General features: G+C 53.9%; 2 protein-coding genes across 3 annotated transcripts in view; one reads left to right on the forward strand and one right to left on the reverse strand.

Moving 5' to 3' along the window:
- The first annotated feature begins 574 nt into the window (after window positions 1–574).
- CREB3L1 (cAMP responsive element binding protein 3 like 1) overlaps window positions 575–23,213 on the forward strand; it is a 37,035-nt gene continuing 14,396 nt past the window's right edge. The window contains exons 1-2 of the mRNA XM_061381303.1: window positions 575–1,162; window positions 21,472–21,700. Of these exons, the coding sequence (XP_061237287.1) occupies window positions 1,061–1,162; window positions 21,472–21,700 (331 nt within the window). The 5' untranslated portion in view covers window positions 575–1,060. The remainder of the gene's footprint in view (window positions 1,163–21,471; window positions 21,701–23,213) is intronic.
- LOC133227028 (uncharacterized) lies at window positions 1,156–21,478 on the reverse strand. 2 transcript variants are annotated; one of them, XR_009729710.1, is made up of 3 exons: window positions 20,378–21,478; window positions 13,394–13,505; window positions 1,156–2,939 (listed from the first exon to the last, which is right to left on the reverse strand). XR_009729710.1 is itself a non-coding variant. In XM_061381305.1 (2 exons), exon 1 carries the CDS (start codon window positions 16,759–16,761, stop codon window positions 15,685–15,687), a length of 1,077 nt encoding a protein of 358 aa, XP_061237289.1. In that variant the 5' UTR covers window positions 16,762–16,783; the 3' UTR covers window positions 1,156–2,939; window positions 13,394–15,684. The 2 variants fall into 2 exon arrangements, 1 of the variants encoding a protein (XP_061237289.1); XM_061381305.1 differs by lacking the exon at window positions 20,378–21,478 and having other exon boundaries at window positions 13,394–16,783.

Here is a 23,213-nt window from a genome sequence, read left to right on the forward strand (position 1 = left end):
CCCCACTCCCCAGCCAATAACTTTCACGCACAGGAAAGCCAGATACAGTCTTTGCCCTAGGGATCTGAGTCCAGAGGGGTCAGAGATACAGGAGCAAACAATGACTATCAAGGAGGTAAGCACACCATACCTGTGAATGTATAGCAATGGTAACTGCTTCAGTCTGGGGTCAGGGAAGGCTTCTTGGAGGAGGAGACCTGAAAATCCCCCCAATGAGAGGAGATTTGTGGAGGGGCCTGTGAGATGGAATCCCCTGACTTTGGACTTGGTTCAGACTCCTGCATAAGCCTAGAGGAATAGAAATAACTCAGCTCCCTCGTGAACTTAATGGAGTGTGGTTGGCAAAGCCTTAAGAAGCTGAGGTTTAAAGAACATGGTTACTGGAGCTAGGAAATATTTGCTTCAAGCCCCTACCTCGAGCAACAGAGATTTGCAAGGCTAGCTCGCAGCTGTCTCTTTAAAGGAGTAGGGAAATGATTGCCTAGACCACACCCCCTCCTCATTAATATGAAATTATCGTGAATATTGATGTGGGAGGCGTGGCGCCTCGGCCAGCTGGGCTAACCAGCCCGGGGTTCCCGGCTTCGCAGAGAGGAAAAGTGACAGAAGCCGTGCCGAGGGAGACGCAGAGAGAGCGGAGCGCCCGGCAGCCACCCAGTCTCAGGGGGGAGCGCTCAGCTCCCCCGCCCCCGGCTCCCACCCTGTCCGGGGGGCTCCTCAAGCCCTCAGCCCCACTCCCGGGCTCCCCATGGAAGCCAGCTGTGCCCCGGCAGGAGCCAGCGGAGGAGGAGTCGGCTAGATGCCCACGGTGCGCCCGGGGCCCCTGAGCGCAGCCCGCTCTGCGCCGCTGCCCTAAAGGCCTCCGCGCCCCCCGCGCCCCCGACCCGGGGCCGCGCCGCCTCTGCCCGCCCCTCCCCCGGGGCTTCGCCCGGGACCTGCCCGCTCCCCCCTCCCACCCCGCCCGCGTGCCAACGCTCGGGCCGGAGCTCTGGGCCGGGCGCGCCGCCGCCCTGGAGTGAGGGGAAGCCCAGCCGTAGGGGGGTCTCCGGAGCCGGCCGCGATGGACGCCGTCTTGGAGCCCTTCCCGGCCGACAGGCTGTTTCCCGGATCCAGCTTCCTGGACTTGGGGGATCTGAACGAGTCGGATTTCCTCAACAATGCGGTAAGATGAAGGGTCTGGGCTTCGCCTTCCACCACTCCTTACGCCTCTTCGCGGTGCACCTGGGGCCTCCAGAAGAACGGGACTATATACATCACAGGGCAGAAGTGGGGGGGAGGGAGGCTCGGCGCTGGGTCCCCTTGAGAGACACGTACTTCGGGCTCTGAGATTCGGTGACCCGATCCCTCGACACTTCCCTGGAACCCCGAACCTGGACCGGAGCCTCCGAGCTTGCGCCAGTCCGCGCTCCTCCTGGGGGCTCCGGTCCGTGTGGATACACTGGCCTCGGCCTTCCAGGGGAAGGGAACTCGTCGAGGAGTCGGGGCCATTCGATCCCCGAATATGAGCTCAAGAGACACGGATTCTGCCCCTGCCCCAGTTCTCCTAGTCGTCCTCCAGCCCCGAGCCCGGGGTTCCGGGGCCAGATTGGACACAAAGTGGTGGCGCCCTTTCCTGCGCCGCCTTTAGGACCTCGGTGGCTCTGCCTCTGGCTCTCCGCTGGGGGGCGCACAGGGGAGTGTTCGAAGGGCCAGAGACCAGACGCCCATGGGAGCGGGGGGTGGGCCAGAGCCAGACCCCGATTTTGAGCCAGACTCGGAAATTCAGGGGTGCTGCCGTGCCTGCCCCCCAGGAAATCAGGCCAGAGATTTCCCCCAGGGAAGGACCTGACCCCCAACTGGTCGGGGGCAGCACAGGGTGATCGCTCAGGAGGAGGGAGGTTTTTCTCTGGGTCTGTTTCTCAGCCCCTCGAGTCTCTCTCCTTGCGGCTTGTAACTATCCGTGTCTCCGGGCTTGTGCTTCTCTTCTGTTCCCCGCGCCCACCCCCGGTAAAGAAACGTGGCTTCTTTCTTCTTCCCTCCCTCCTTCTCTCGGGCTCAGCCTTAAGGCGTTGGGATTGGGGGTGGGGTGGGAGATGGGCTCTGTAAGGGGAGAAAGCATTGGGGTTCAGAAGGGCCTGCAGAGTTGAAACGTGGACAGCTTGGGGGTTCTGAGGGGATCCCCACCCCAGGCAGTGAACTGCCTCTCTCTCTCATGCACTCAGTAATCATCTCAAGGGTCTCTATTTGCTGACCTCTAACTCCTGGGAGTACCATGAATTTGGCAGACAAGAGTCAAGTGCACACAGATTTAAGGGATTGGGCATCTTGGACTTCCACCTAAACTGTCCCATGCTGCTGATGGGTAAACAAGCCCAAAGACAGGAACGCGAGTCAGGGAGGCACGGAGTGAGAGGTCCCCTGGTCCTCCATTAGGCAGCAGATCCAGGTCACCCTGCTGTCTGAGGAAGGTCCCGGGTTCCAGCCAGAGAAAGCACACTTCTGCAGACAAGGAGGAGGGGAGAGAGCTTGACCTGGTAGCAGGGAGACCGGAGTTCTAGTCCCGCCTCTGCTTCTGCTTCTCCCTGGGAGCCTGGGCTGTGGTTTCCCGCCTGCGCCTGTTTCCTCGTTTATAATACAGGGAGAGGTTGGATCAGTCTTTCCAAGGATGCTGTGGCCCAGGGATCTGGGGTTCCACGCACTCCTCCTGAAGCTGGTGACAGACACTGGTCAGAGGGAGGGGGGCTTGCTGGAGGGCATGCCTTTGTTGGTGGAGCCCCCTGTGAGGTTCCCTGAGCCCGCAGCAGCTCCGATTTGGGCTTTCTTCTGAATGAACTCTGCCGCCTACAGCCTCCTGCTGCGGCTGCATTGAGCCTTGTGTCCCCCAGCTGCTCATCTGGGCCTTGGTCCAGCGCAGGAAAGGATGCGTGATTGTGATCAGACAGTGATATCCAGTACTGGGCCTGGGGAGGAAAAACTCTGCTGAGGGAGCTCCTTATCTCAGGCCCAAGCAAAGCCAGGTGAGGCAGGGGGAGAGGAAAGAATTTCTAAGAGGAAAGAAAGCTCCTGGGATGGGAATCAGGAAACTGGGTTCTAGCTGTGCTTCTGCTGCCAGCCAGCTGGGCAGTTTAGACAAGTGACTTTTCCTCCTGTGGGCCTTGGATTCTTTATCTGAAACATGGAGCTATAGAGGGCTTTCCCGTAGTGTTATTATAGAGATTTAGTGAGAAAATTGAAGATTAATGTAGGATGATGCTTGCCAGGTAAGTTTCCGTAGGTAGCATGCTCTGGAGATTAATGGAGATGAATGTAAGGACTACTCCGATAGGAGTTGCTGTGTGCCCCTGAGCAAGTTACCTTCCTTTTCTGGTGCCTCCCTTTAGATATCTAAGATCCCTCCCAGTTGGGAACCCATTCCAACCTCATCCCCAACTCCCTTTTCTTTCTGCATAAGGATAGGAAAGTGTTTCCAGGGTTAAAGATGGGAATGAGTGAGGTCTGTGTGCTTCTCAGTCTGGAAGATGGAGGGTAGGTTATTCACTATCCTTAAAAATCCAGATAAAGGCCATGAAGTCACAGTAGAAACCATATATGCTCTATTACTCTATTAAAAAGGCAAAACATCAAAAAGGATGTTCACCCTGAGCACATGTGTAAGAAATATGCATGCTCTTAGAGACAGGAGAATGAGTTTCATACTCTGCATAAGTCTTGTGTGCTTGGGGGTGGCCAGGGGTGCTGTATTTTTCCTTCTATGAGGACATCTTTATCCTGTGGCAATCTAGTCTATGTGATTCTCAGAGACATCCCTGGGAAGGAGCTCCCTTTCCTGCCCAGTGAGGGGGCTTCTCCTCCCATCCCCTCCCCACTCTCCCACAGTTCCTGATGTCTACCACTCCCCCCAACTACAGCCCTCTTCCCTGGGACCCCTCAACCCCTGGGCAGGTAGGAGAGAGGGCCTGGTGTTCAGAAAACTGGGATAAAGGGCCAGAGGGAGAACAGGTCACGTCCCCAGAGAGAGATACCAGCTCTGTCCTCTGGCTCAGGGGAAAGGATGACTCTGGTTTCTCTAGAGGGAAATGGCTCTGGATCCCAGAGAAGCCCCACAGCTGGGAGGGTGTGGGGAGGAGGGGAAGGCGGAAGAAGAGTTCTGTTGTCTCCGAGGGGCGCAGCAGGAAGCTGCAAGGATGTTTGCCCAGCACACTCATTCACCTCCCTGCAGCTGGGGAGGCCAGGTGTGGGAATGACTGGGACCAGGGACCAGGCCTGGAGAAGAGGGGTGTGAGAGCTAAGGCTGATCATTGTCCCCAGGCCCCCTAGCCTGGCTTCTCCTGTGCTAAGCAGGGCCGATACCATCACCACCCCAGCCTTTGGGGGATTTAGGGAGATTAGAGAAGTATGTGCATTTGGGTGTTTCTTTGTCTGTGTGTGGGCCTTTAACAGCCCTTAAAAGAGGAGGGGTGTGTGTGTGTGTGTTTCTCTTTAAATTTTCACCAACAGGAAAGAGGATCCAAGGAGGAAAGAACTCTAGTCTCCAAATAGAATCTACTAGAAAAAAACTAATAGAGAAAAACTAATGGAGGAGCCCAAATCTCAGAGACCCCATTCAGGAAGGGAGATCACTCCAGACACCTCCTCTTCTTCCAAAATGCCGAGTTTGTTGTGGGCAGCTTTGTATTTTGTTTTCGCTCCCCCTCCGCCCAGCTAGGATGTGAGCTCCTTGAGGGCAGGTGTTTATCTGTCTTGTTCATTGCTGTATCCCCCCAGTGCCTAGGGCAGTGCTTGGCACAAAGGAGGTTTCAACCAACCACTGCTGATGAATGAAAGGGAACCCAGGCCAGGCCGCACGATCTTTAGGGAAGAGTAAAAAGGATGCTCATCTCCTCCCAGCCATCAGGGTCCTGTGGCCCATGCTGTCTCTGAAATTCAGGAAGATTTCCAATAAATTATCATTGCCTTGAATCATCCCTACCCTCGGTGCAGACTGCCATAGCCCCTGGTCTAGGATGGTCTCCACCTGACTGATCCACAGCATATTTGAACTTGTGGCTTAGGCCTCACCCTTGAGCATGGGTTAGCTCCAAGGCTTCCATCTTCCCCCGTTTCCCATTGTTCAGGTTGCTCTGGGATACCTGGATCCACACTCACCCAGCTTAAAACTAAATCTTTTCTAGTCCTGCCCTAGGGCCTATGTACGTGCTATTCCTGACCTCTAGAATGCTTGCTCCATCTCATCTTCCTCAGTTCAGACGTCACCTTGTTAGAGAAGCCTTTCCAACCACCTTAAGTGACTCCCTCCATCATTTTGTTTCAGTTCTTTGTGGCTGTTGTTGGCCATATTGCATGGCTTGCAGGATCTCACTTCTCTGACCAGGGATTGAACCCATGGCCCCTGCAGCGGAAGTGTGGAGTCAGCCACTGGACCGCCAGGGAAGTCCTTGTTTCAGCCCTTTGATTTCTTCATAGCCTATATCCCAGCTTACAGTTATCAGCTTATTGTCCATTTCCTCTGTGAGTAAGCAAGTTCCCTGAGAACAGAGACCATGTCAGTTGTGTTCATCGCCATAAACCTAGCACAGTACCATGAAACAAAATAGGCACTTAATACAGTAAAACTCTGCCGTGAGACAATAAGCCGAGTGCAGGAATTTTCAATCATGTAAAATGTGGAGTTATGTTATTGTGGGATCAATGAAAAGTAGTACTTTTCAGATGGTCTGTACTATCACAAAAAAACACAAAAGTAAAGATGTGAAACCTCAGTACATGCAGCAGACCAAACTAAGGACATTCTAAAGGAGCACAAGGCAGCCACTTCTTTACCTGCCCACAAAGATAAGAGTTTTGCCCACCTTTATTTGAGGTGGGCCCCAGGTATAGGCCAGAAGCCAAGTCTGGGTCCTGTTGCAGTGTACTTTGCTCCATTTCAAGGGTTTACTGTATTTGTAGAGAAAATGACTGCAGATCAAGGCAGTCCTTGTAAGGGAAGGGGAGACAGTTTTCGTAAAGACAGGCCTGAGCATTCAGGACGTGTACTGATAATTCCAGAGGGGGCCCCGGATTCTCGGGTCCTGGGCTGGCCAGCCCTGAGGGCAACGGGGATACTGGATCCCACGAAAATGCTGTCTATGCCCCGTTCTGCTGTGAGGGCCCTCCGGCTTCCCTGGCCTGGCCGGGAATTTGCTTGGTTATTCTTCAATACACACATCCCATCCTTTAACAACTGGGAACCAAATGAGCGCCAGTGCCGGTCACCGTGAAGAGTGACCTCCAGCCACTCACGACTGAGTGAGAGAGACAGACATGGATGTTGACAGAGTGGCACGGATGCCACGAAGGAGCAGGGCACCAAGGGAGCTGAGGAGGCGCCCCCAGCTGGGCTGCTGGTCTTGGAAGACTCAGAGGAGATGGCCTCCACTCCCTCCCTCTCCAATATCCCCATCCCCTGTTGGCAAAGGAGTTATCAGGAGGCATTTCAGCAGGGAGGACTGGGGCTGTGTCCATTTTACTGAGCCTGGTATACGGGCATTATTGTCCCTTGTGAAGATGAGAAAACCAACACTTACAGAGGAGAGGAGATCTAAATGCTGTTCTCAGGGCAGGGTCCCATGGGGTCAAGGGGGAGAAAGCCCTGTCTTCTCTACCATTCTTGTTCTGATTTGAACTTTGCCTTCTAGGGCAAGGAACGTTTGAGATTGCAGATAGCAGAGGGGCCTCGCCTTCACCCTCACCTACTCCCATCTTTAGGGCACTGTGGATGCCTAGAGCCTTAAGGGCAGAGCCAACACATTGCCTGGCCTGTGAGAGGAGAGACCCCACGTCCCTTCCCCTACGTTCTCTTCATCCTCACTCCCTGGCCTACCTGGGATCTTGGAGCTTTGCTCTCTGCAGCCCCCAGGACTCCCCAGGAGGGTCTGGCTGGCCACTGTACCAGGACAGGGAAGGATGAAGGGCACCCCACTTTGTGTATTCCCCTCCCCCATATGGTGTTTCTCCTGCAAGTCCTGGTCCCAAGTCCTCTCAGAGCATCCCTCTGTGGGCCATGGCTTGCCCTTGAACCTCCCTCAAGAAACCAGCTCCAGAAGCCAGAGAACAGGCTGTTCTTCTGGCTGGCTCGGCATTCCAGGGGGCAGGATGGAGGAGGAAGGTCTGGGTGGAGTTAAGTCAAGACCACGAGCATTGCTCTGGCTAGAACACGATGTAATCCACTTCAGCAGGCAGAGTAGGTAGTAGAACCCTGGAGCAGGACTGGGGAGAAGGTAGGCCTGAGGATGTCTGGTTCAGGGGAAGCTGGGAGGGCGGGCAAGATACAGCCCAGATCTCTGACCGTGAGAGAAAACAGATCAAAGGGGATATCCCTGGAATGTCAAAGATCCCGAAACTTACAACCTGGACGCAGCATGTCATCCGAGAGGCCAGCTTCATGGCTGGAGCAATACTGGGCTTCCCTGCTGCCGGGTTCAGTGTGCCTCGTCCCCCAGCTCTTGCAGGACAGAGCCCTCGCTGCAGCTGCCCTGACCCTTTGGTTCTGGGCCCAGGAGCCGCTTCACCCATCACAGAGCGGCTGACACATCTGGGCTGGGCTGTGTGGTCCGACCAAACAGCTGGACAGCAGCAGCAGCTGTCCGCCACTTCCCCCTTCCAAAAGAATAACAGAAATGAAAGCAACAGTGGAGAAAGGCAGGCTCTTCAGGCCCGCATGGAGAGCCAGGAGGCAGTTTGCTTTGCTTTTCCCTTTAATGCTCATTTACTTATTTTTGGCTGTGCTAGGTTTTCACTGAGGCATGCAGGCTTACACTAGTTGGGGCGAGCGGGGACTCCTCTATTGTTGCAGAGCGTCGGCTCTAGGAGGGAAGGTTCAGTAGTTGGGACGCAGGGGCTTAGTTGCCCCACAGTGTGTGGGATGCTCCCCTCCCAAGCCCGGGCCAGGGATTGAACGTTTGCCCTCCGCATTGACAGGTGGATTCTTACCCACCGGACCACCAGGGAAGCCCCGGCAGGCAGTTTTAAAGCAGCAATTGAGGGGACTTGCCAGGGAGGCAGGCAGGGCTAAGCCTTCCCCGTGTGTTCCCCTCTGCGGAACGTCTCCCCTGCTCCTCACCTCATCACCCCAGCTCACTGTGTGACCTCGGGCAAGTCCCTTCCCCTTTCCGGGCCTCAGTTTTCTTGTTGCTGAACTGGACTGAGAGTTCTTGAGGGGAGGGCAATTATTTTTGTCTACTCCCTAGTCATGGCCACAGTGATTGAGTACTCAGGAGATGTTTATTTATTGAATAGATGGAAGGAAGAAGTGAGAAGGGGTGACGGATGAACAAGGGGGTGGGTGGGTAATGGAAGAAAGGGTACTTCCACACGTCCAGCTTTGATGGTACTTCAGGTGGCTTTTGTTTATTTATCAAGTAGTGAATCTTCACCTAAATCCCACATATGCCTTTTACTCTATCATGGACCTTTTCTTTCTGTTTTTTTTCCAAGTTTCATTGACGTATACTTGATTTACAATGTTGTGTTAGTTTCGAGTTTATAGCCAAGTGAATCACTTATACATACATATATATATCCATTCTTTTTCAGATTCTTTTCCCATATGGGTTATTAGAGAATATTGAGTAAAGTTCCCTATGCTACACAGTAGGTCCTTGTTAGATCTACTTGATATACAGTAGTGTGTGTATGAATCCCAATCTCCTAATTATGGTGGCCTTTTCTATATGAAATATGTCATGCACATAAGAGAATATATATATACGCATATATATGAATTACAAAGTGTAATAAAATGGACACCTAGGCACTCACTACTAGCTCAAGAAATTGACCCAGGTCTCAATATCCTGGGATCTCAAAGTTGCATGAGTTGGAAAAGTTGAGCTGCAGACTCTAAATCCACACTCCACTCTGGGCAGATCCTGGATAGGAACTCTCCTGAGACCTGGTGCCTATTCCCAGACCCCACCTAACCTGACAGCAAGTCCCAGGTCAGACGGCAGATACCTCAGAAGCCCTGGGAAGCCAAGCCATACCCGAGGTGGGTGGGGTGGCCACTAGTGGTCGATTTTAGCTCTGCCCAGACCTGGGAGCAAACTGTGGCTCTCACCGCTCGTCATCTGGGTCAGTTTGGACGGCGCCTTAACCTCTCTGAGCTTATTTTCCTCATCCATAAAGGAAAGATGACTGTAGCACACAGGGTTCTTAAGAACTCAGTCAGATAACTCTTGCAGAGTCTAGCACAGCGCACGGCACATGGCAAGCCCCCTATAAACAAAACAGTAGTTGTTTCTGGTGTTTTTATCCTGATTGTCGTTGTCAGAAAGGCAGGTCCCCAGCACCGGACAGCCCTTGGAGGAATGTCCCAGCTTCATCCCTTTGCCGATCCCTAACCATGGGGGTTTTATTTGCCTGTCTGTTTGACCTCTCTGAAGCTGAAAAGCTGTCTTCTTTGGGTAAAAGCAGAAGACCCCAGGCCCTTTCTTAGGGCTCTGTCTTCCAGGACATCAGGAGAGGGATGGCCAGGGATGGGCAAACCTGGAAACCCGGGTGAAGACCCAGTGCATGGAATGGGGGCCCGTATTTTGTGTCTGGCCCTGTACTAGTGTGGGACTGGGGCAGCAGAAAAATCCACCACTCCTTCTACACCCAGTGTTGTCACGTGTCCTTAAGAGCACAAGCTCTGCAGCCAGAGCTTAGGTTCAAATCCTGGCTCAACCACTCGCTTACTCTCACTTCTCTGTGCCTCAGTTTCCTCAACTGTTAAATGGCAGTACTGATAGTACTTACCTGGTCTTCTGAAATTTGAATCAGGTACTGCATGGAAGGAGCTAGAACAGCTGTTGTTCAGTCTCTAAGTTTATCCAACCCATTGCGACCCGACGAACTGCAGCATACCAGGCTTCCCTGTCCTTCCCTATCTCCCAGAGTTTGCTCAGACTCATGTCCGTTAAGTTGGTGATGCCATCCAACCATCTCATCCTCTGTCACCCCCTTCTCCTTTTGCCTTCCATCTTTCCCAGCATCAGGGTCTTTTCCAATGAGTTGGCTTTTCACATCAAGTGTCCAAAGTACTGGAGCTTCAGTACCTGGCATATAAATATCAACTATCATTATTATTATTAGGTATACTATATGCCAGGCCTATGTGAAGCCCTGCAGTGGGTTCAGGATAAAATCCATCTGTATCTGACCTTCAAGGTGGTTAAAGTTTAGAAGGAGAGATGGGCCCCATTGTGGATAATTAGAGTTCAAGGCATGATATTAACCAGTGACCTAACCGTCTATGAGTGCTACAGTGAAGATGGATAGGATTCTTCCAGCTGGATGATCAAGGAAGGCTTCCTGGGGGAAGCAGCACCAAGTTGGACCTTAAAAGATGATAGGAGTTAGAATGAGGAGATAAAGGGTAAAGGCCTCCCAGGTACAGGGAATGATACAAGCAAAAAGCCCTGCAGCCCTGGAGCTTCTAGCCTGTTTAAGGAGCCATCCAACTAGGCTGGAGGGAAAGGAAAGATGAGGCATTCCAGCTACAGTGGGAAGTTGAGATCAATCTGTAACAGACCTTGAATGCTGTGCTTAGGAACTGGGAGTGTTTTCAGCTGGCAGAAGGGGGCCAATGCAAGTTTTCAAACAGAGTTCTGAGCTGGACAGGGTGGTGGTCCCAGCTGTCCTGAACTGTCTCAGTGCTAGGAGGTCTAGCGTCCATTAGGATAACCCAGCTATCTGCCTGTCTGCATGAACAGGGCCTCTCCCACCAGACAGACAGCACCGTGGGCCCTCTCTGTGCCCAGAGCAGGCCGAGGCAGCAGCAGACCCCAGGGCCCTTCTCTCCTCTGATCTCTACCCCCTGCCCTGATGTGACTCGCACACTGGCCAAGAGCACCAGTTCCCTGCTGACTGCCTCATCCCCAGCACTCAGGGCCAGGCTGACCTGGGGAGGCCCAAGGCAGCTCCACCCTTGCAGAGATACAAGCTGTCCTAGCTCTGATCTGAACCATGTCCTGCCTCCTGGCCCAGCCCCAAGACCTTAAGGGGGTTCCCTTACCCCCACATTACAATTCAAGACCCTCCACTATCAGACCAAGTGTGTCCTTATTGACCTTGAAGGAACCTAGAAGGATCTGAGCCCTCCCTCTGAGCCCAGCCCAGCTTGGCACCTCCTCTCCTTGGCCCTCCCACCAATCAGCTGGGACAAGATACCCCTTCCATCACCCTCCCAGAGAGGAGGATCAACCCTGCCCTCTACCACCCCAAAGGCTTCACCCCTCTCTCTCCCAGGGCTGCAAATCAGTTCCACATTTGGGATCTGGCAGGCATTATCTGCTCAGAACTTTCCCCTCCCAGTTAGCTCAGTCTTCCATCTCCCCACCATCGGTCATGGTCAGCCCATGGGGTGTGCGGAAGGGGAAGGGCTTTTTAAAAATTTTTTGGCCTTTGGCAACCCCTTCAGAGGCCTGAGAGGGAGCTGGACTGAGGCAAGGTACCAGAGGGACAGTGGACGCGAGGTTCTCCCGGGGAGAGATGAAAGAGGAAGGGCAGGGGTTGGGCAGAGGCAGAGCTTGAGCAAGCAGATGAGGGGCTGAGGGGCTGGGGGTAGTGAGGGAAGGACCGAGGTAGTTCCCAGCTCAGCACATTCCTGAGACATCTGGACGTGCTGGAAGGGCCCCAGCTGGCCTGATGGCTGTGGCTCCAGCTTCCCCACTCTGTGATGTCAGGACCCAGCGTTTCCCCCTCCTCTCAGAGTCCCACTGGCCTAGGGTCCACCTCGGGGCCGCGTGCTGGACCTCTCACCCCCAGGGAGCAAGAAAGAAACCCTTGGGGCAGTGGAGTCAGAGGCGGGCCTGGCCTGAGGCAGGAGGCAGACATTAAAGACCCAGGGCTTTGCCCAAGCAACTGACTCAAGGAGATTCCTCCTCTGGGCTGATGATGCCTGCCCCCCCCTTCTCCTAGGAGGGGAGATGGAGACAGGGTGGAGACTCTGGGAACAGCTGCGTACCTGGGGCGATGTGGTCCTGGGCAAGTCCATTCCCTTTCTGACTCTCCGTTTCCCTCTCCGTAATAATAACAATAATAATAACTACATTTGAAGGGAGCCTTCTCTGTATCCTGCACTGCACAAAGCACTTGGCAAGTGTGACCTCATTTGACCCTCACAGCAACCTCACCAGTGCTGGGGTAGGTATAAATACTCCTAGTTTATAGCTGAGACAGAGGCTCAAATAGGTTAAGTAATTTGCCCAAGGCTACACAGCAGGCAGCAGAGCTGGGATTAGAACAGGGTCTGTCCGCGCATAACCGTTAAACTCCATCGCCTCCACAAGGAAAAGGGGATGGACGTGATGATGCCAGAATTCCTTTCAACTCTTAAGATTGTAATGATTTCTTTTGGCTATCGTGGAGCTCTTCGAGAAGGGCAGGGGCAGGCATTAGTCACACACTGGGTGGGGGAAGGAGAGCAGAGGCCGCTGGCTTTGAAGCATCAGATGGGTCAGGCATCTTTGGAGGTTCCTCCTCCAGAGAAGTCCAACCCCCTCAGAGTCACAGCCCGATCCCCAGCCGAGCCCAGGGGTCCCACACCTTCCCTGAAGGAAGGGAGTAAATAAGGAGAGAGAGAATGCAACTTCTTCCAAAAATAAAACCTGAGGACAACTCAGACAGGCCAGGACCGCTGAGGAAGCCAGAGGCCAAACGCTGAGTGCACAGAGGAGAGGGAAGAGGCCAAGGGAATTCCAGCCAGAGCCCGGTGGCAGGCTCCGGCCCAAAAGGGCCTTCCAGCTGGCCAGGGGCCGGGAGAGCAGCCCAGCCGGCTGGCCACTGGGCTCCATTTATACTCTTGGGCCTGGCCTAAGTCTGGGGACAGTGCCTCCAGCGCTGAGTTGGGGGCTGTGTTCCCCGGGGACCCGGTCTGGCTGGGGCTTAAGAGAGCAAAGCCTTGGGAAGGAACAACCCGGAGAATGGGTACAATGGGCCCCACTAGGGAGGAGCTGAGGGAAGGTGTCCAGACACATGGAAACTCTGCCTGGAGCAGGAGCAAGCTGGCATCAGAGCGGAATTCAGGGCAGTTCATTCCTGGAGGCTCAGCTGCAGAAAAAAACGCCTCCGTCCCTTTGCTCCCTGGCTCTTTCCTTCATTCACCCACTCACTCAGTCAGTCACTCGGCAAACAGCTGAGCACCTGTGATGTGCTGGGACTGGTGCTAGACTTTGGAGACACAGATGAGGATTGGACACAGCAAGACCCAGAGGTGACACGGCTGGATCATTTCAAGCGACACTAAGGAACTTCTCAACTAACCTAAGAGCCAAAGGGAGTCATTAGTGGACAGTGAGCAAGGAAGTCGCATCGTCATATTTATGTTAGAAGATCCCTCTTGATGCAAGGTGGAGACTGTTCGAGAGACAGAGCAGAGTTCAAGCCTTGAACCTACCTTCAGAAATGGGTGGTCACACTGCTAGTCAGGAAGCCTTCTGTGAACAGGAACTGGGCTTAGTTCATCTCTGTGTCCGCAGGGCTGGTGCACAGTAGGTCCTCAGTAAACCCTGAACAAATGCATAAATGATGAATAAGTGGCAGGCGGGAACACTCACCACTACACTAACGAAGATAAATGATGAATAGCTGGATGGGATTAGACGCCCTGATTCTCCCGCAGTCTCCAGTGCCAGTCCTGGCACTTAGTCTCCAGTGTCCTGAGCTGTCCCGCAGGGATCCTCTGGCCATTGCCTGTGGACCAACATCTCCAGCAGCCAGACCATGGGCTTCTGTGCCCTCAGTGGTGCCAGTCACAGCTAATCCCAGCCCTGGGCGGCGGCACTAACTGCCATCGCTTCCTCCTGCCCAGACAGTACCTGGCACCCGCCCCAGGGTTGGGCCACAGCACATGGGCCGCCTGGTTAGGAGATGCCAGGGGCTGGGTGGGAACCTGCCGGCCAGCTCCCCACTTTCCTGAGGGCCCCGTGGCCTGGCCAGGGATGGGCTCACAAAGTCAGGAGGGGGAGTTGGAGAGCCTAACAGGACAGGGGGAGCTGGAGAGACCGTGGCCCATTCTCTGCACAGTGGCAGCCCGTGGTGGGTACCAGCTGCCCTTCCCTCTCCCCCCTTCCTTTCTCTAGCACACAGGCACAGAAAAGCTCGTTCCCCATGCGGCGCCCTCTTCCAGCCCCAGGCCAGCCCAGGAATCCCAAGGCTCCCTCACTGGGGGGTCACATGACTCAGGCGTGTGGCTTGGCACAGTCGGCATTCGGTTCTGTGGTGGTGTGAGATGTTGTATGTGTTCCTGTAAGAATGTGCATGAGCACGTCTGTGACCGTGACTGGGGTGACCACACGTGTGTGTGTGCGCGCATGGGAGTCTATGTCTGTCTGATCACATATGAGGAGTGTGTCCTTGTTGGTTCTTAGTGGCTGCCGGTGTCAGCCTGTGTGAGCCCAGAGAGGGTATGTGTATTGATCCAACAGCACCTGTGCCGTGCTGTATAGAGAGCAGTCTGAATGTGTCTACCGGTAGGGATCTCGGGCTGCGTGGTCAGGGAGGTGGGGTTTCCCTGTGTAAGAAGGAACCTCACAGCCCACATCTGTGTAGCATGTGCACACGCGTACACGCATGCACGCGCGCGCGCACACACACACACACACACACACACACGGAAGCGTTTCTGCTTATTTGGACTTGGGCTCTGTGGTGAAGAGTTCGTTCGGTAGGGGGAAAATATGAAACCTCAGCAGCTGCCTTCCCGGGGCCTGTGGGGAATGGGGGATGAGAGTGAGGTTGGAGCTTGGAACAATGTGCTTCCCTTCACCCCCCATACCCTGCCAGGAAGGCTCAGGGAGGGGCTGGCTCCAGGGATGAGGAAAACCAGCTCCATCCCTTCATGATCCCCAGAGAGGCCAGGGCAGAGGAAAGAGCCCACGTTCTGAGGACTAGTCCACTTCACCCTGTGCCTGCCATCCCTGCCTTAATAGGAACACAGGGGAAACAGGCCTGGACAGAAGGCACCACCTGCGCCTGCCCAGATCTCAGAGCACAGCTGGATCTTGAACTGGGGTCTCCTGAGTCTGAGTCCAGGGCAGCCTTCCAGTCTAGCTCTGGGAGGATGCCTGGGTCTCACCTGCAGCCCCCTCCCCTCAAATGACTGGATGAATGTGTGCTAGTCGCTCGGTCACCAGGCTCCTCTGTCCATGGAATTTCCCAGACAAGAATATTGCAGTGGGCTGTCATTTCCTCCTCCAAGGGGTCTTCACGAATCAGGGATCGAACCGGAGTCTCTTGCACAGCAAGCAGACTGGTTACTGTCTGAGCCATCAGGGAAGTCAAATGACTGGAGAGTGATGCTAAAAGGCTGGGAGGGCCTGTTTGATAACTGTGTACCCAGGGGCCCACCTCCCTTCCCCAAGCCCCTCCCTGTTCTCTCTTGACCCTACCCCCACCCCACCCCCACACAGGGCACAACAGTGACTCAGACTGGTGGCCCCTCAGCTTGAAATAGGGGCAATTTTCTAGTGACCACGAGGCAAGTAACCGTCCGGGAATGTATGAGGGGGGTAGCCTGCGGGGGAGGGGAAGGGCTCTCCTCCCGTCTCTCAGCAGAGCTCACTCTCTCGGAAGGAATGTCCGGGCTCGGCATTCCCCGCCGCCCCCCCCCCCTCCCCCCAATCCTTATCCCACAGCTCAGCCTGGACCCACTCCGGTCTCCTCCCTCCTTTCCCCAAACAGACTGCATCAGCCTGGACCGGGGGAGGGGCAGAAGCCCGTGATGGGGGCGCAGCCACGCCGACGTTCTAGGGGGCCTGAGAGAAGGGGGCGCTCTGAGGCTGCGGCAGCTTGAGTGGGGGAGACTCCTTTCCCATACACATCCTCAGCGGACAGCCGCGCCCCCAGAGCTTTCCCCTCGCTCTGCATCGACTCTCCAGAAGGAATTCGAGCTGGGGAACCGAGAGGAACCTCAGACGGCGCTATTACCGCCCCAGGAGTGTCTCGCCTCCCACCTCTCCCAGGGAAAGAGACCCCGCTCCCATCAGTGAGCCCCAAGCTAGGATGACTCCAGGAGGGAAAGAAGGAGCTGGAAGAGCCGCGAAGGAAGTTAAGAGTTGGGATCCAGCCTCCCTTTTTCGAGCTGGAGATGTCCGAGGAGACCCCCTCCGTCTTCACTTCCCCGTGCGGGGCTGAGGCCAGGCCAACTGATAAGGGACTCGGCACCGTAGGACTGCCAGGCCCATGGGCAAGCTCAGATGGGCCGTCTCTGCCTCTGCCCCAGGTGCAGGCAGGGACGCAAGACCAGACCCAATCCATACACTCCGCCCTTATCATCCCCGCGCCAACCGCGGAGGCCGAGGACCCTCCCAGGCAAAAGGCCGGGTTCTCCTCCCACCTCCTTGCCGCCGCTCCAGCGGCAGGCCTCGCGCAGCCTCCTCCCATTGGCCCAGACCTCCGCAGATCCGGCCAATGAGCAGGCTGGATTCCGGCACGGGGCGGCCCCCCGCGCACCCGCGTTAACTTCCCTTGGGCCAACGCTGGGCAGGCAGGTCCTGGTCCTTCTTTAATCTTAAAGGGCCGGCTGCTGAGACCCGGTCTCGGGAGGAGATGCTGCCTACGGGGAGGGGTGTGCGGGACCTCGAGCCCCGAGAGCTCGGGACCTCGCCTCCAAGAGAGTGGAACCGGCGCCGGCTGCGCGTGGCCGCCGAGAGGGAGCTTATGTTGGCAAGACTCTTGGAAAAAGTCTTTTAACAAGGAGGGAAACAAATCATAATATTTCCTTCTCTGGCTTCCCACCCTGGTTGCTTGGAAAGGCACCCCCATAAGAACGCTCACCCCCAGTAGAACTCGGTACACCTCAGAACAGTAGGTAGGATCCTGCCTCCCACCCCTGTCGTGTCTGAAACCTGAACTTTCTGTGTGTGAACTGGAGGACGAGCTGGTTGTAGTTTTTTGGGGGGTAGGGAGGCGGGACAAGGAGTCTTGCTGGAGCTTAGGAGGCCTGAGATCTCCAGAGGGGGCCGTCTGGGGTTTGGGGTGGGGAAGGTGGTTACAGAGGAAGAGAAGAGGTCAAGAAGAAGTTGCTCCGCTATTCCTGTGCAGCCCCAGAGCTGTTGGTAACCCCTCCCTCAACATCACCGCCTCACTATGTGATGGTGATAGGTCCCTCTCTGGACCTTAGCTTCCTCATTAGCAAGTGGGAGAGGGGGCGTGGACCATGGGTTTTCTCAGGGCCCTTCTGCCTCTAAATTGATGGTGTAAACCATAACTGGCTGAGAGGCCAGGCATCAGATAGAAATAGGGGTGATGGGACATGCCCACCGTCGCCACCGGAGGTCTACCCAGCACACAGGGAAGTCCCGAGCAAGGAAGCCCTGGTTCTCTAAGTGTCCCCTGCCCCCTCCACTGCCTGACCCTTGGCCGCCCTCCCTTCCACTTGGCTCCCACCCTCTGGAAGCTCTGTCCGGCTGGGCCTTGGCTGCTGTCTCCAGCAGGTGGGTGGGGGCCACTCACAAAGTGGGGCCAACTGAGCTCCCTCAGCAGGTTCCCTATGGGCACCCCATAAGGGGTCTCTGAGAAGGACTGGCTTATCTGCATGGAGCTGAATCCTTGAGGGACCCTGGCCCAGACTGGAGGAAGCCTCTCTCCTCTCCCAGGCCCCGGAAATGGGCTTGGCAAACCCTTATCGCCTGAGACGCAGCTGCTGAAGAAATACCTTAGCAGCTGACTCACTGGGCTCCTCACAGCCCTCTCCCACTGGGCCCCACATCAGGCCTTTGAGAGACCCTGAGAGAAAGAGAAGGAAAGAGAGAGAGAGGGCGCCCCCAGCTGGGCTGGCCCAGACCCCGCCAGAGGTGCGGCCCGCACCGTCCAGCCTGTGACTGTGTGTTTGGGGGGCCTGGTGGACGGCCTTCGGCTGGGATCGTTATTATTCTTAGAGACTTGTTCAGCCTCTGACCTCCAGGTACTACCTCACCCCAGGCATTGATGGATCATTGACACACTGGTGGTGTTGCCCTCTGGGGTACAAGGCCCTGTCCCTCCACCAAGAATTGAGTGTCTGTCCTGGGCCAGGGGCTGGGACCCAGCAGGTGAACAAGTGCAGACCCTAGCTCAGGGAGTTCACAGTCCAGCAGACGAGCAATTCCTGACCAGGGGAAAGGCCGGTGCCACTGGGGAAGGACTGGGTGGTGGCGGGTTGTGGACCCTTCACTGCCTTCCTTGGCTCCCTGGGCCTCAGTTTCCCTATCTGCCAAATGTAGATATGCAACTTCCTTGTCTCTTTGGATAGTTGTGAGGATTATATAAGACGGTGCCTATGAAAGCACTTTGGAAAGTTAACATCACAAGACAAATGCAGGCTAGTGATCTTAAGTTCTGACAAGCTGGGGAGAGGTGAGAGTGCTTAAGTCAATGGATTTGTGAACTCATTTTATCCTGGATTCTCTGATTTGGGGGGGAGGACCAAACCACCTCCCTGCATTGGCTCCAGGCTCAGTTCACCTCAGGCCCAGGGTTAGGCTTTTCGTAAAACAGCAATTATTGAGCACCCACTGCATACGAGGCCCTGTTCTCAGTGTTATAGGTCTACTGTGCAGGTGTATTTATATGTTATTTGGATACATGTGTTTCATGCATTTCCTCACTTTATCCTCATAATCCTATGAGGGTAGCATTAAGCACCTAATGCATATTTGATCCTCATAACAACACTATGAGGTTGGAACTATTATTTTCCCCATTACAGATGAGGAAACTGAGGCCTAGAAAAGTGAATTAACTTAGCAAGGAGTGAGCTAAAAGTCTTGACCCCCTGAATCTTATTCTTACACCAAGGGCTTTTCTGATCATCCCTTCCAGACTAGGACAAGTGCCAATTATTCCAGGCCAGAAAGCTTCTTACCCATTCACCAGCTTGGACCCCCAGGGTCAGAAGCAAAACCCCAGCAAATTCATTCAGTCAGTGAAAAACGAATGAACAGGAGGCTTCCCTGTGGTTAAGACTCTATGGCTGCCATTGCAGGTGGGGGCAGAGGGGTGGGTTCGATCCCTGACTGGGGAACTAAGATCCCACATGCAGCCCAGAGCGGCCAAAAAAAGAAAAATGAAGAACACTAACGTGTCCTTACATATTTATAATTTGCTGCAGTCCATGGGGTCGCTAAGAGTCAGACATGACTGAGACATTCACTTTCACTTTTCACTTTCATACATTGGAGAAGGAAGTGGCAACCCATTCCAGTGTTCTTGCCTGGAGAATCCCAGGGACAGGGGAGCCTGGTGGGATGCCGTCCGTGGGGTCACACAGAGTCGGACACGACTGAAGTGACTTAGCAGCAGCAGCAGCAGAGAGAAAAAACAAGAACTTCCTATGTACCAGCTGCTGCTGGATGCTTTATTAATAAGAGGTTTGTTGAGTAATTACTATGTACCAGGAACTATTCTAAGTGCTTTACATATATTAACTTGTTTAATCCTCACAATAACCTTAGCAGATAAGAACTATTATCACCCCCACTGTACAAAGGAGGAAATGAAGCATAGAAACATTGATCAACTTTCCTAGGATCACGGAGACCAGTATTTTTCAGACTATTTTGTTTCTGAGAAATATATTTTACATCCTTCTCATGAACATACACACACCCATAACTGAGATAAAAATTTACCACGTATTTAACTTCCCTATGTGCAGCCACCCTGGTATTTTTCTAATCTATTTTGTTCTGTTTTCTTTTTCCTTAAATTCTGGTCATGACCTGCTTCACAACCCACTACTGAGTCACCCCCTGCAGTCTGAACTGCATTGAGTCATAGCGAGGTCAGGGCCAGGATTCAAACCAAGTGATACGGCCCTGGGGCCTGATCTCTTGGCAGAAAGAATGTCTGGGAAAACGGAAACACTGGAGGCATGAGGACAAGTGAGGACCCTACCGATGAGGGGAGCAGCTGTTCAGTCACTCAGTTGTGTCCGACTCTGTGATCCCAAGGACTGCAGCTCACCAGGCTCCTCTGTCCTCCACTATCTCCCAGAGTTTGCTCAAACTCATATCCATTGAGGGGAGCAGAGTCCTCGATAATCTCCCCACCTTGCATTCCAGCAAAAGAGAATAGAATACAAAAGTCACTGATAACGCCTTCGGAATGCAAACTTGCTGGCGGAGGTAGAGTTATTCTTTAGTACTTAGTTCCTTAGTCTTCTTGTGACAGAAGTAGGGTGGGCTGAGAAGCAGGCTTGGGCAATCTAAGCGATTTGACCAAGGTCACAGGGCCAGAATTATAGCCGTGTGTCCTATCGCTTGGATTCTTTCACACCATCCAGGGCACAACCTTGAGGATACCGCCAGAGAGGTTGGGGACGTCAGTGGAGGTGGTGGTGACGGTAATGTGCTGATGCAGTAACAGTAGAGATAGAAAGGATGATAGTTGGGGGACTTACCTGGTAGTCCAGCGGCTAAGATTACCCCGAGCTCCCAATGCAGGGGGCCAGGTTCAATTCCTGGTCAGGGAATTAGATCCTTCATGCTGCACCTGTGGGATCCTGGCTACCTGGGTTCACGTCCCAGTCTGAGGTACACGCTTTCGGTGGGAAGAGTGATGGGGAGGTTGCAGGTGTCGACTAAAAAAGATGCACAACAGGAGAGTTGGTAGTTAAGTTTTATTTGGGGGCAAAATGAGAACTGTAGCCCAGGAGACAGCACCTCAGACAGTTCTGAGAAACTGCTCCAAAGAGGATGTGGGGGAAGATCAATGCATATGATTCTGGTGAAGGGGGCGTTCCATGCAATCCAGCACTTAACTTACAAAAGGTGTTCTGCTAGTCACGAGGAGCTGATGTCACCAATGAAGAGATTTAGTGCTTGTCTAGATATGAGGAGATGCAAGGACTGGGATCATGAAATCAGTTGCTGAAAATGTCTAACTCTCTAAAGACCTGTGTCACTCATTTTTCTGGAGCGTAGAGTGCCTGACTCTCCTCCCTGAACTCCCGTCAGGGCGTGTCAAAGGTCAACAGCTGCAGTAGCACAGCGTTCAATCTCCACAGATGGTGGTTTAGTTGCTCTAGTTGCTTTAGTTGCTTCAGTCATGTCCAAGTCTGTGCGACCCCATAGACGGCAGCCCACCAGGCTCCCCCGTCCCTGGGATTCTCCAGGCAAGAACACTGGAGTGGGTTGCCATTTCCTTCTGCAATGCATGAAAGTGAAAAGTGAAAGGGAAGTCGCTCAGTCGTGTCCAACTCTTAGCGACCCCATGGACTACAGCCTACCAGGCTCCTCCGTCCATGGGATTTTCCAAGCAAGAGTACTGGAGTGGGGTGCCATTGCCTTCTCCATTAGTTGCTCAGTCATGTCCAACTCTTGGCGACCCTATGGACTGCAGCCCACCAGGCTCCTCTGCCCGTGGGATTTTCCAAGCGAGAATCCTGGAGTGGGTGGCCAGATGGCAAATAGCCTTGGTAAGCGCCCTTTTGTTGTTGACACAGGGACCACGGTGGATAAGCTGACCCCCTCTTCCCCCCTCTTCCTCCCCTAGCACTTCCCCGAGCACCTGGACCACTTTGCAGAGAACATGGAGGACTTCTCCAACGACCTGTTCAGCAGTTTCTTTGATGACCCTGTGCTGGACGAGAAGAGCCCTCTCCTGGACATGGAACTGGACTCCCCCACGCCGGGCATCCAGGCCGAGCACAGCTACTCCCTGAGCGGTGACTCGGCGCCTCAGAGCCCCGTCGTGCCCATCAAGATGGAAGACACCACCCAAGGTAAGAAGGGGTGGCAGGGCCCAGGACCCCAGACCCAGAAAAGCCACTCACAGCCACCTCTCAAGGGAGACCGTCCTCCATGTTTCGGCTCTTCCTCAGGTCCAACCCAGAAGGGCCCTTGTCAAGAGGCTCTTCCACTGACTTGATGTGCAAAGGGGCAGGTCCCAGACCAGCAGCATCACCTGGGAACTCGTTGGAAAGGCAGGTTCTCGGGTCCCACCCAAACCTGCCAGATCAGAAACCCTGTGGGGAGGGTCCAGGCTTCCAGGTGATACCGACTGATGCTTAGGTCCGAGAACCAGTCTTAGATGAAACAGCTGAGGGGCTGGGGTGGGGAGGATTAAACAGTACATATGAACAAGTTACCAAGACTCTAGAACCTTACCACCTCCTCCCACTGTGCAGTCCTCTGAGACGTTACCTGGGAGAGCCACCCACACCCCACCTACTTCTACACCCCACCTACTTCTACTCGGGAAGGCGGAGTTCCCTAAAGCTCTCCTCTGCCCACCTCTTCCCCTGTTATGCAAAGGACCCTTTGAGTCTTTCCTCTCAGGCGATCAACATTCGAGAACGCCAGCCTGCGCCCTCCCTAGAAATGATCTCTTGGGGTGTTTCCTCAGATACAGGTGGTGCTGGCTCCTTCCTGTTTGGCTGGGTGATCCTGGACTCAGCCTTTATAAGCCTCAGTTTCTTCATCTCAAATGGGAATAACAGTAAATGTTTCGATAGCACTGTCCAGTCTACAAAGTGCCTTCCTGTTAATTATTTCGTTTATTTCTCACAACTCACAGGTGAGGTCAGAGTCACTTTAATCATACTCCCTATTTGTCTGGTAAGGGAAATGAGACTTCGGGAAAGCTGAGTTGTTTTGGTCACGCACATAGTAAAATGCAGAGCAGGGACCTGGGAGCACGCAGGCCCCCTGGTTCTAAACCTCATACCCTTGCCACCACCACACTTGCCAGCCTTAAGGGGCAGTAAGGGGTACCGGCTTTGGTGTGCATCCCAGTGCCTCTACCAGCTACTGTGTGACCTTGAACAAGTTGCTTAACTTCTCTGAATCTCAATTATCAAACGAAGACATAAATAGCTTGAGAATTCTGGCTCATATATATATATATATGGAAGTGAAAGTGATAGTCACTCAGCCATGTTCCAGACTTTGTGGACTGTAGCCCGCCAGGCTCCTCTGTCATGGAATTCTCCAGGCAAGAATACTGGAGTGGGTTGCTGTTCCCTTCTCCTGGAGATCTTCTGGACCCAGAGATCGAACCCAGGTCTCTCGCGTCGCAGGTGAATTCTTTACTGTCTGAGCCACTAGGGATGTCCCTATATAAATATATTTATGTGTGTGTATCTATATATACGTTTGTTGTTATTTAGTCTCTAAGTGTTTCTGACTCTTTGCAACCCCATGGACTGCAGCACACCAGGCTTCCCTGTCCTTCACTATCTCCGTATGAATAATTTGTGGCTATTTCATTGTGTATATAAAGTCCTATTAAGACAA

The sequence above is a fragment of the Bos javanicus genome, chromosome 15, assembly GCF_032452875.1.
Source record: "Bos javanicus breed banteng chromosome 15, ARS-OSU_banteng_1.0, whole genome shotgun sequence".
Taxonomy (NCBI): Eukaryota; Metazoa; Chordata; class Mammalia; order Artiodactyla; family Bovidae; genus Bos; species Bos javanicus.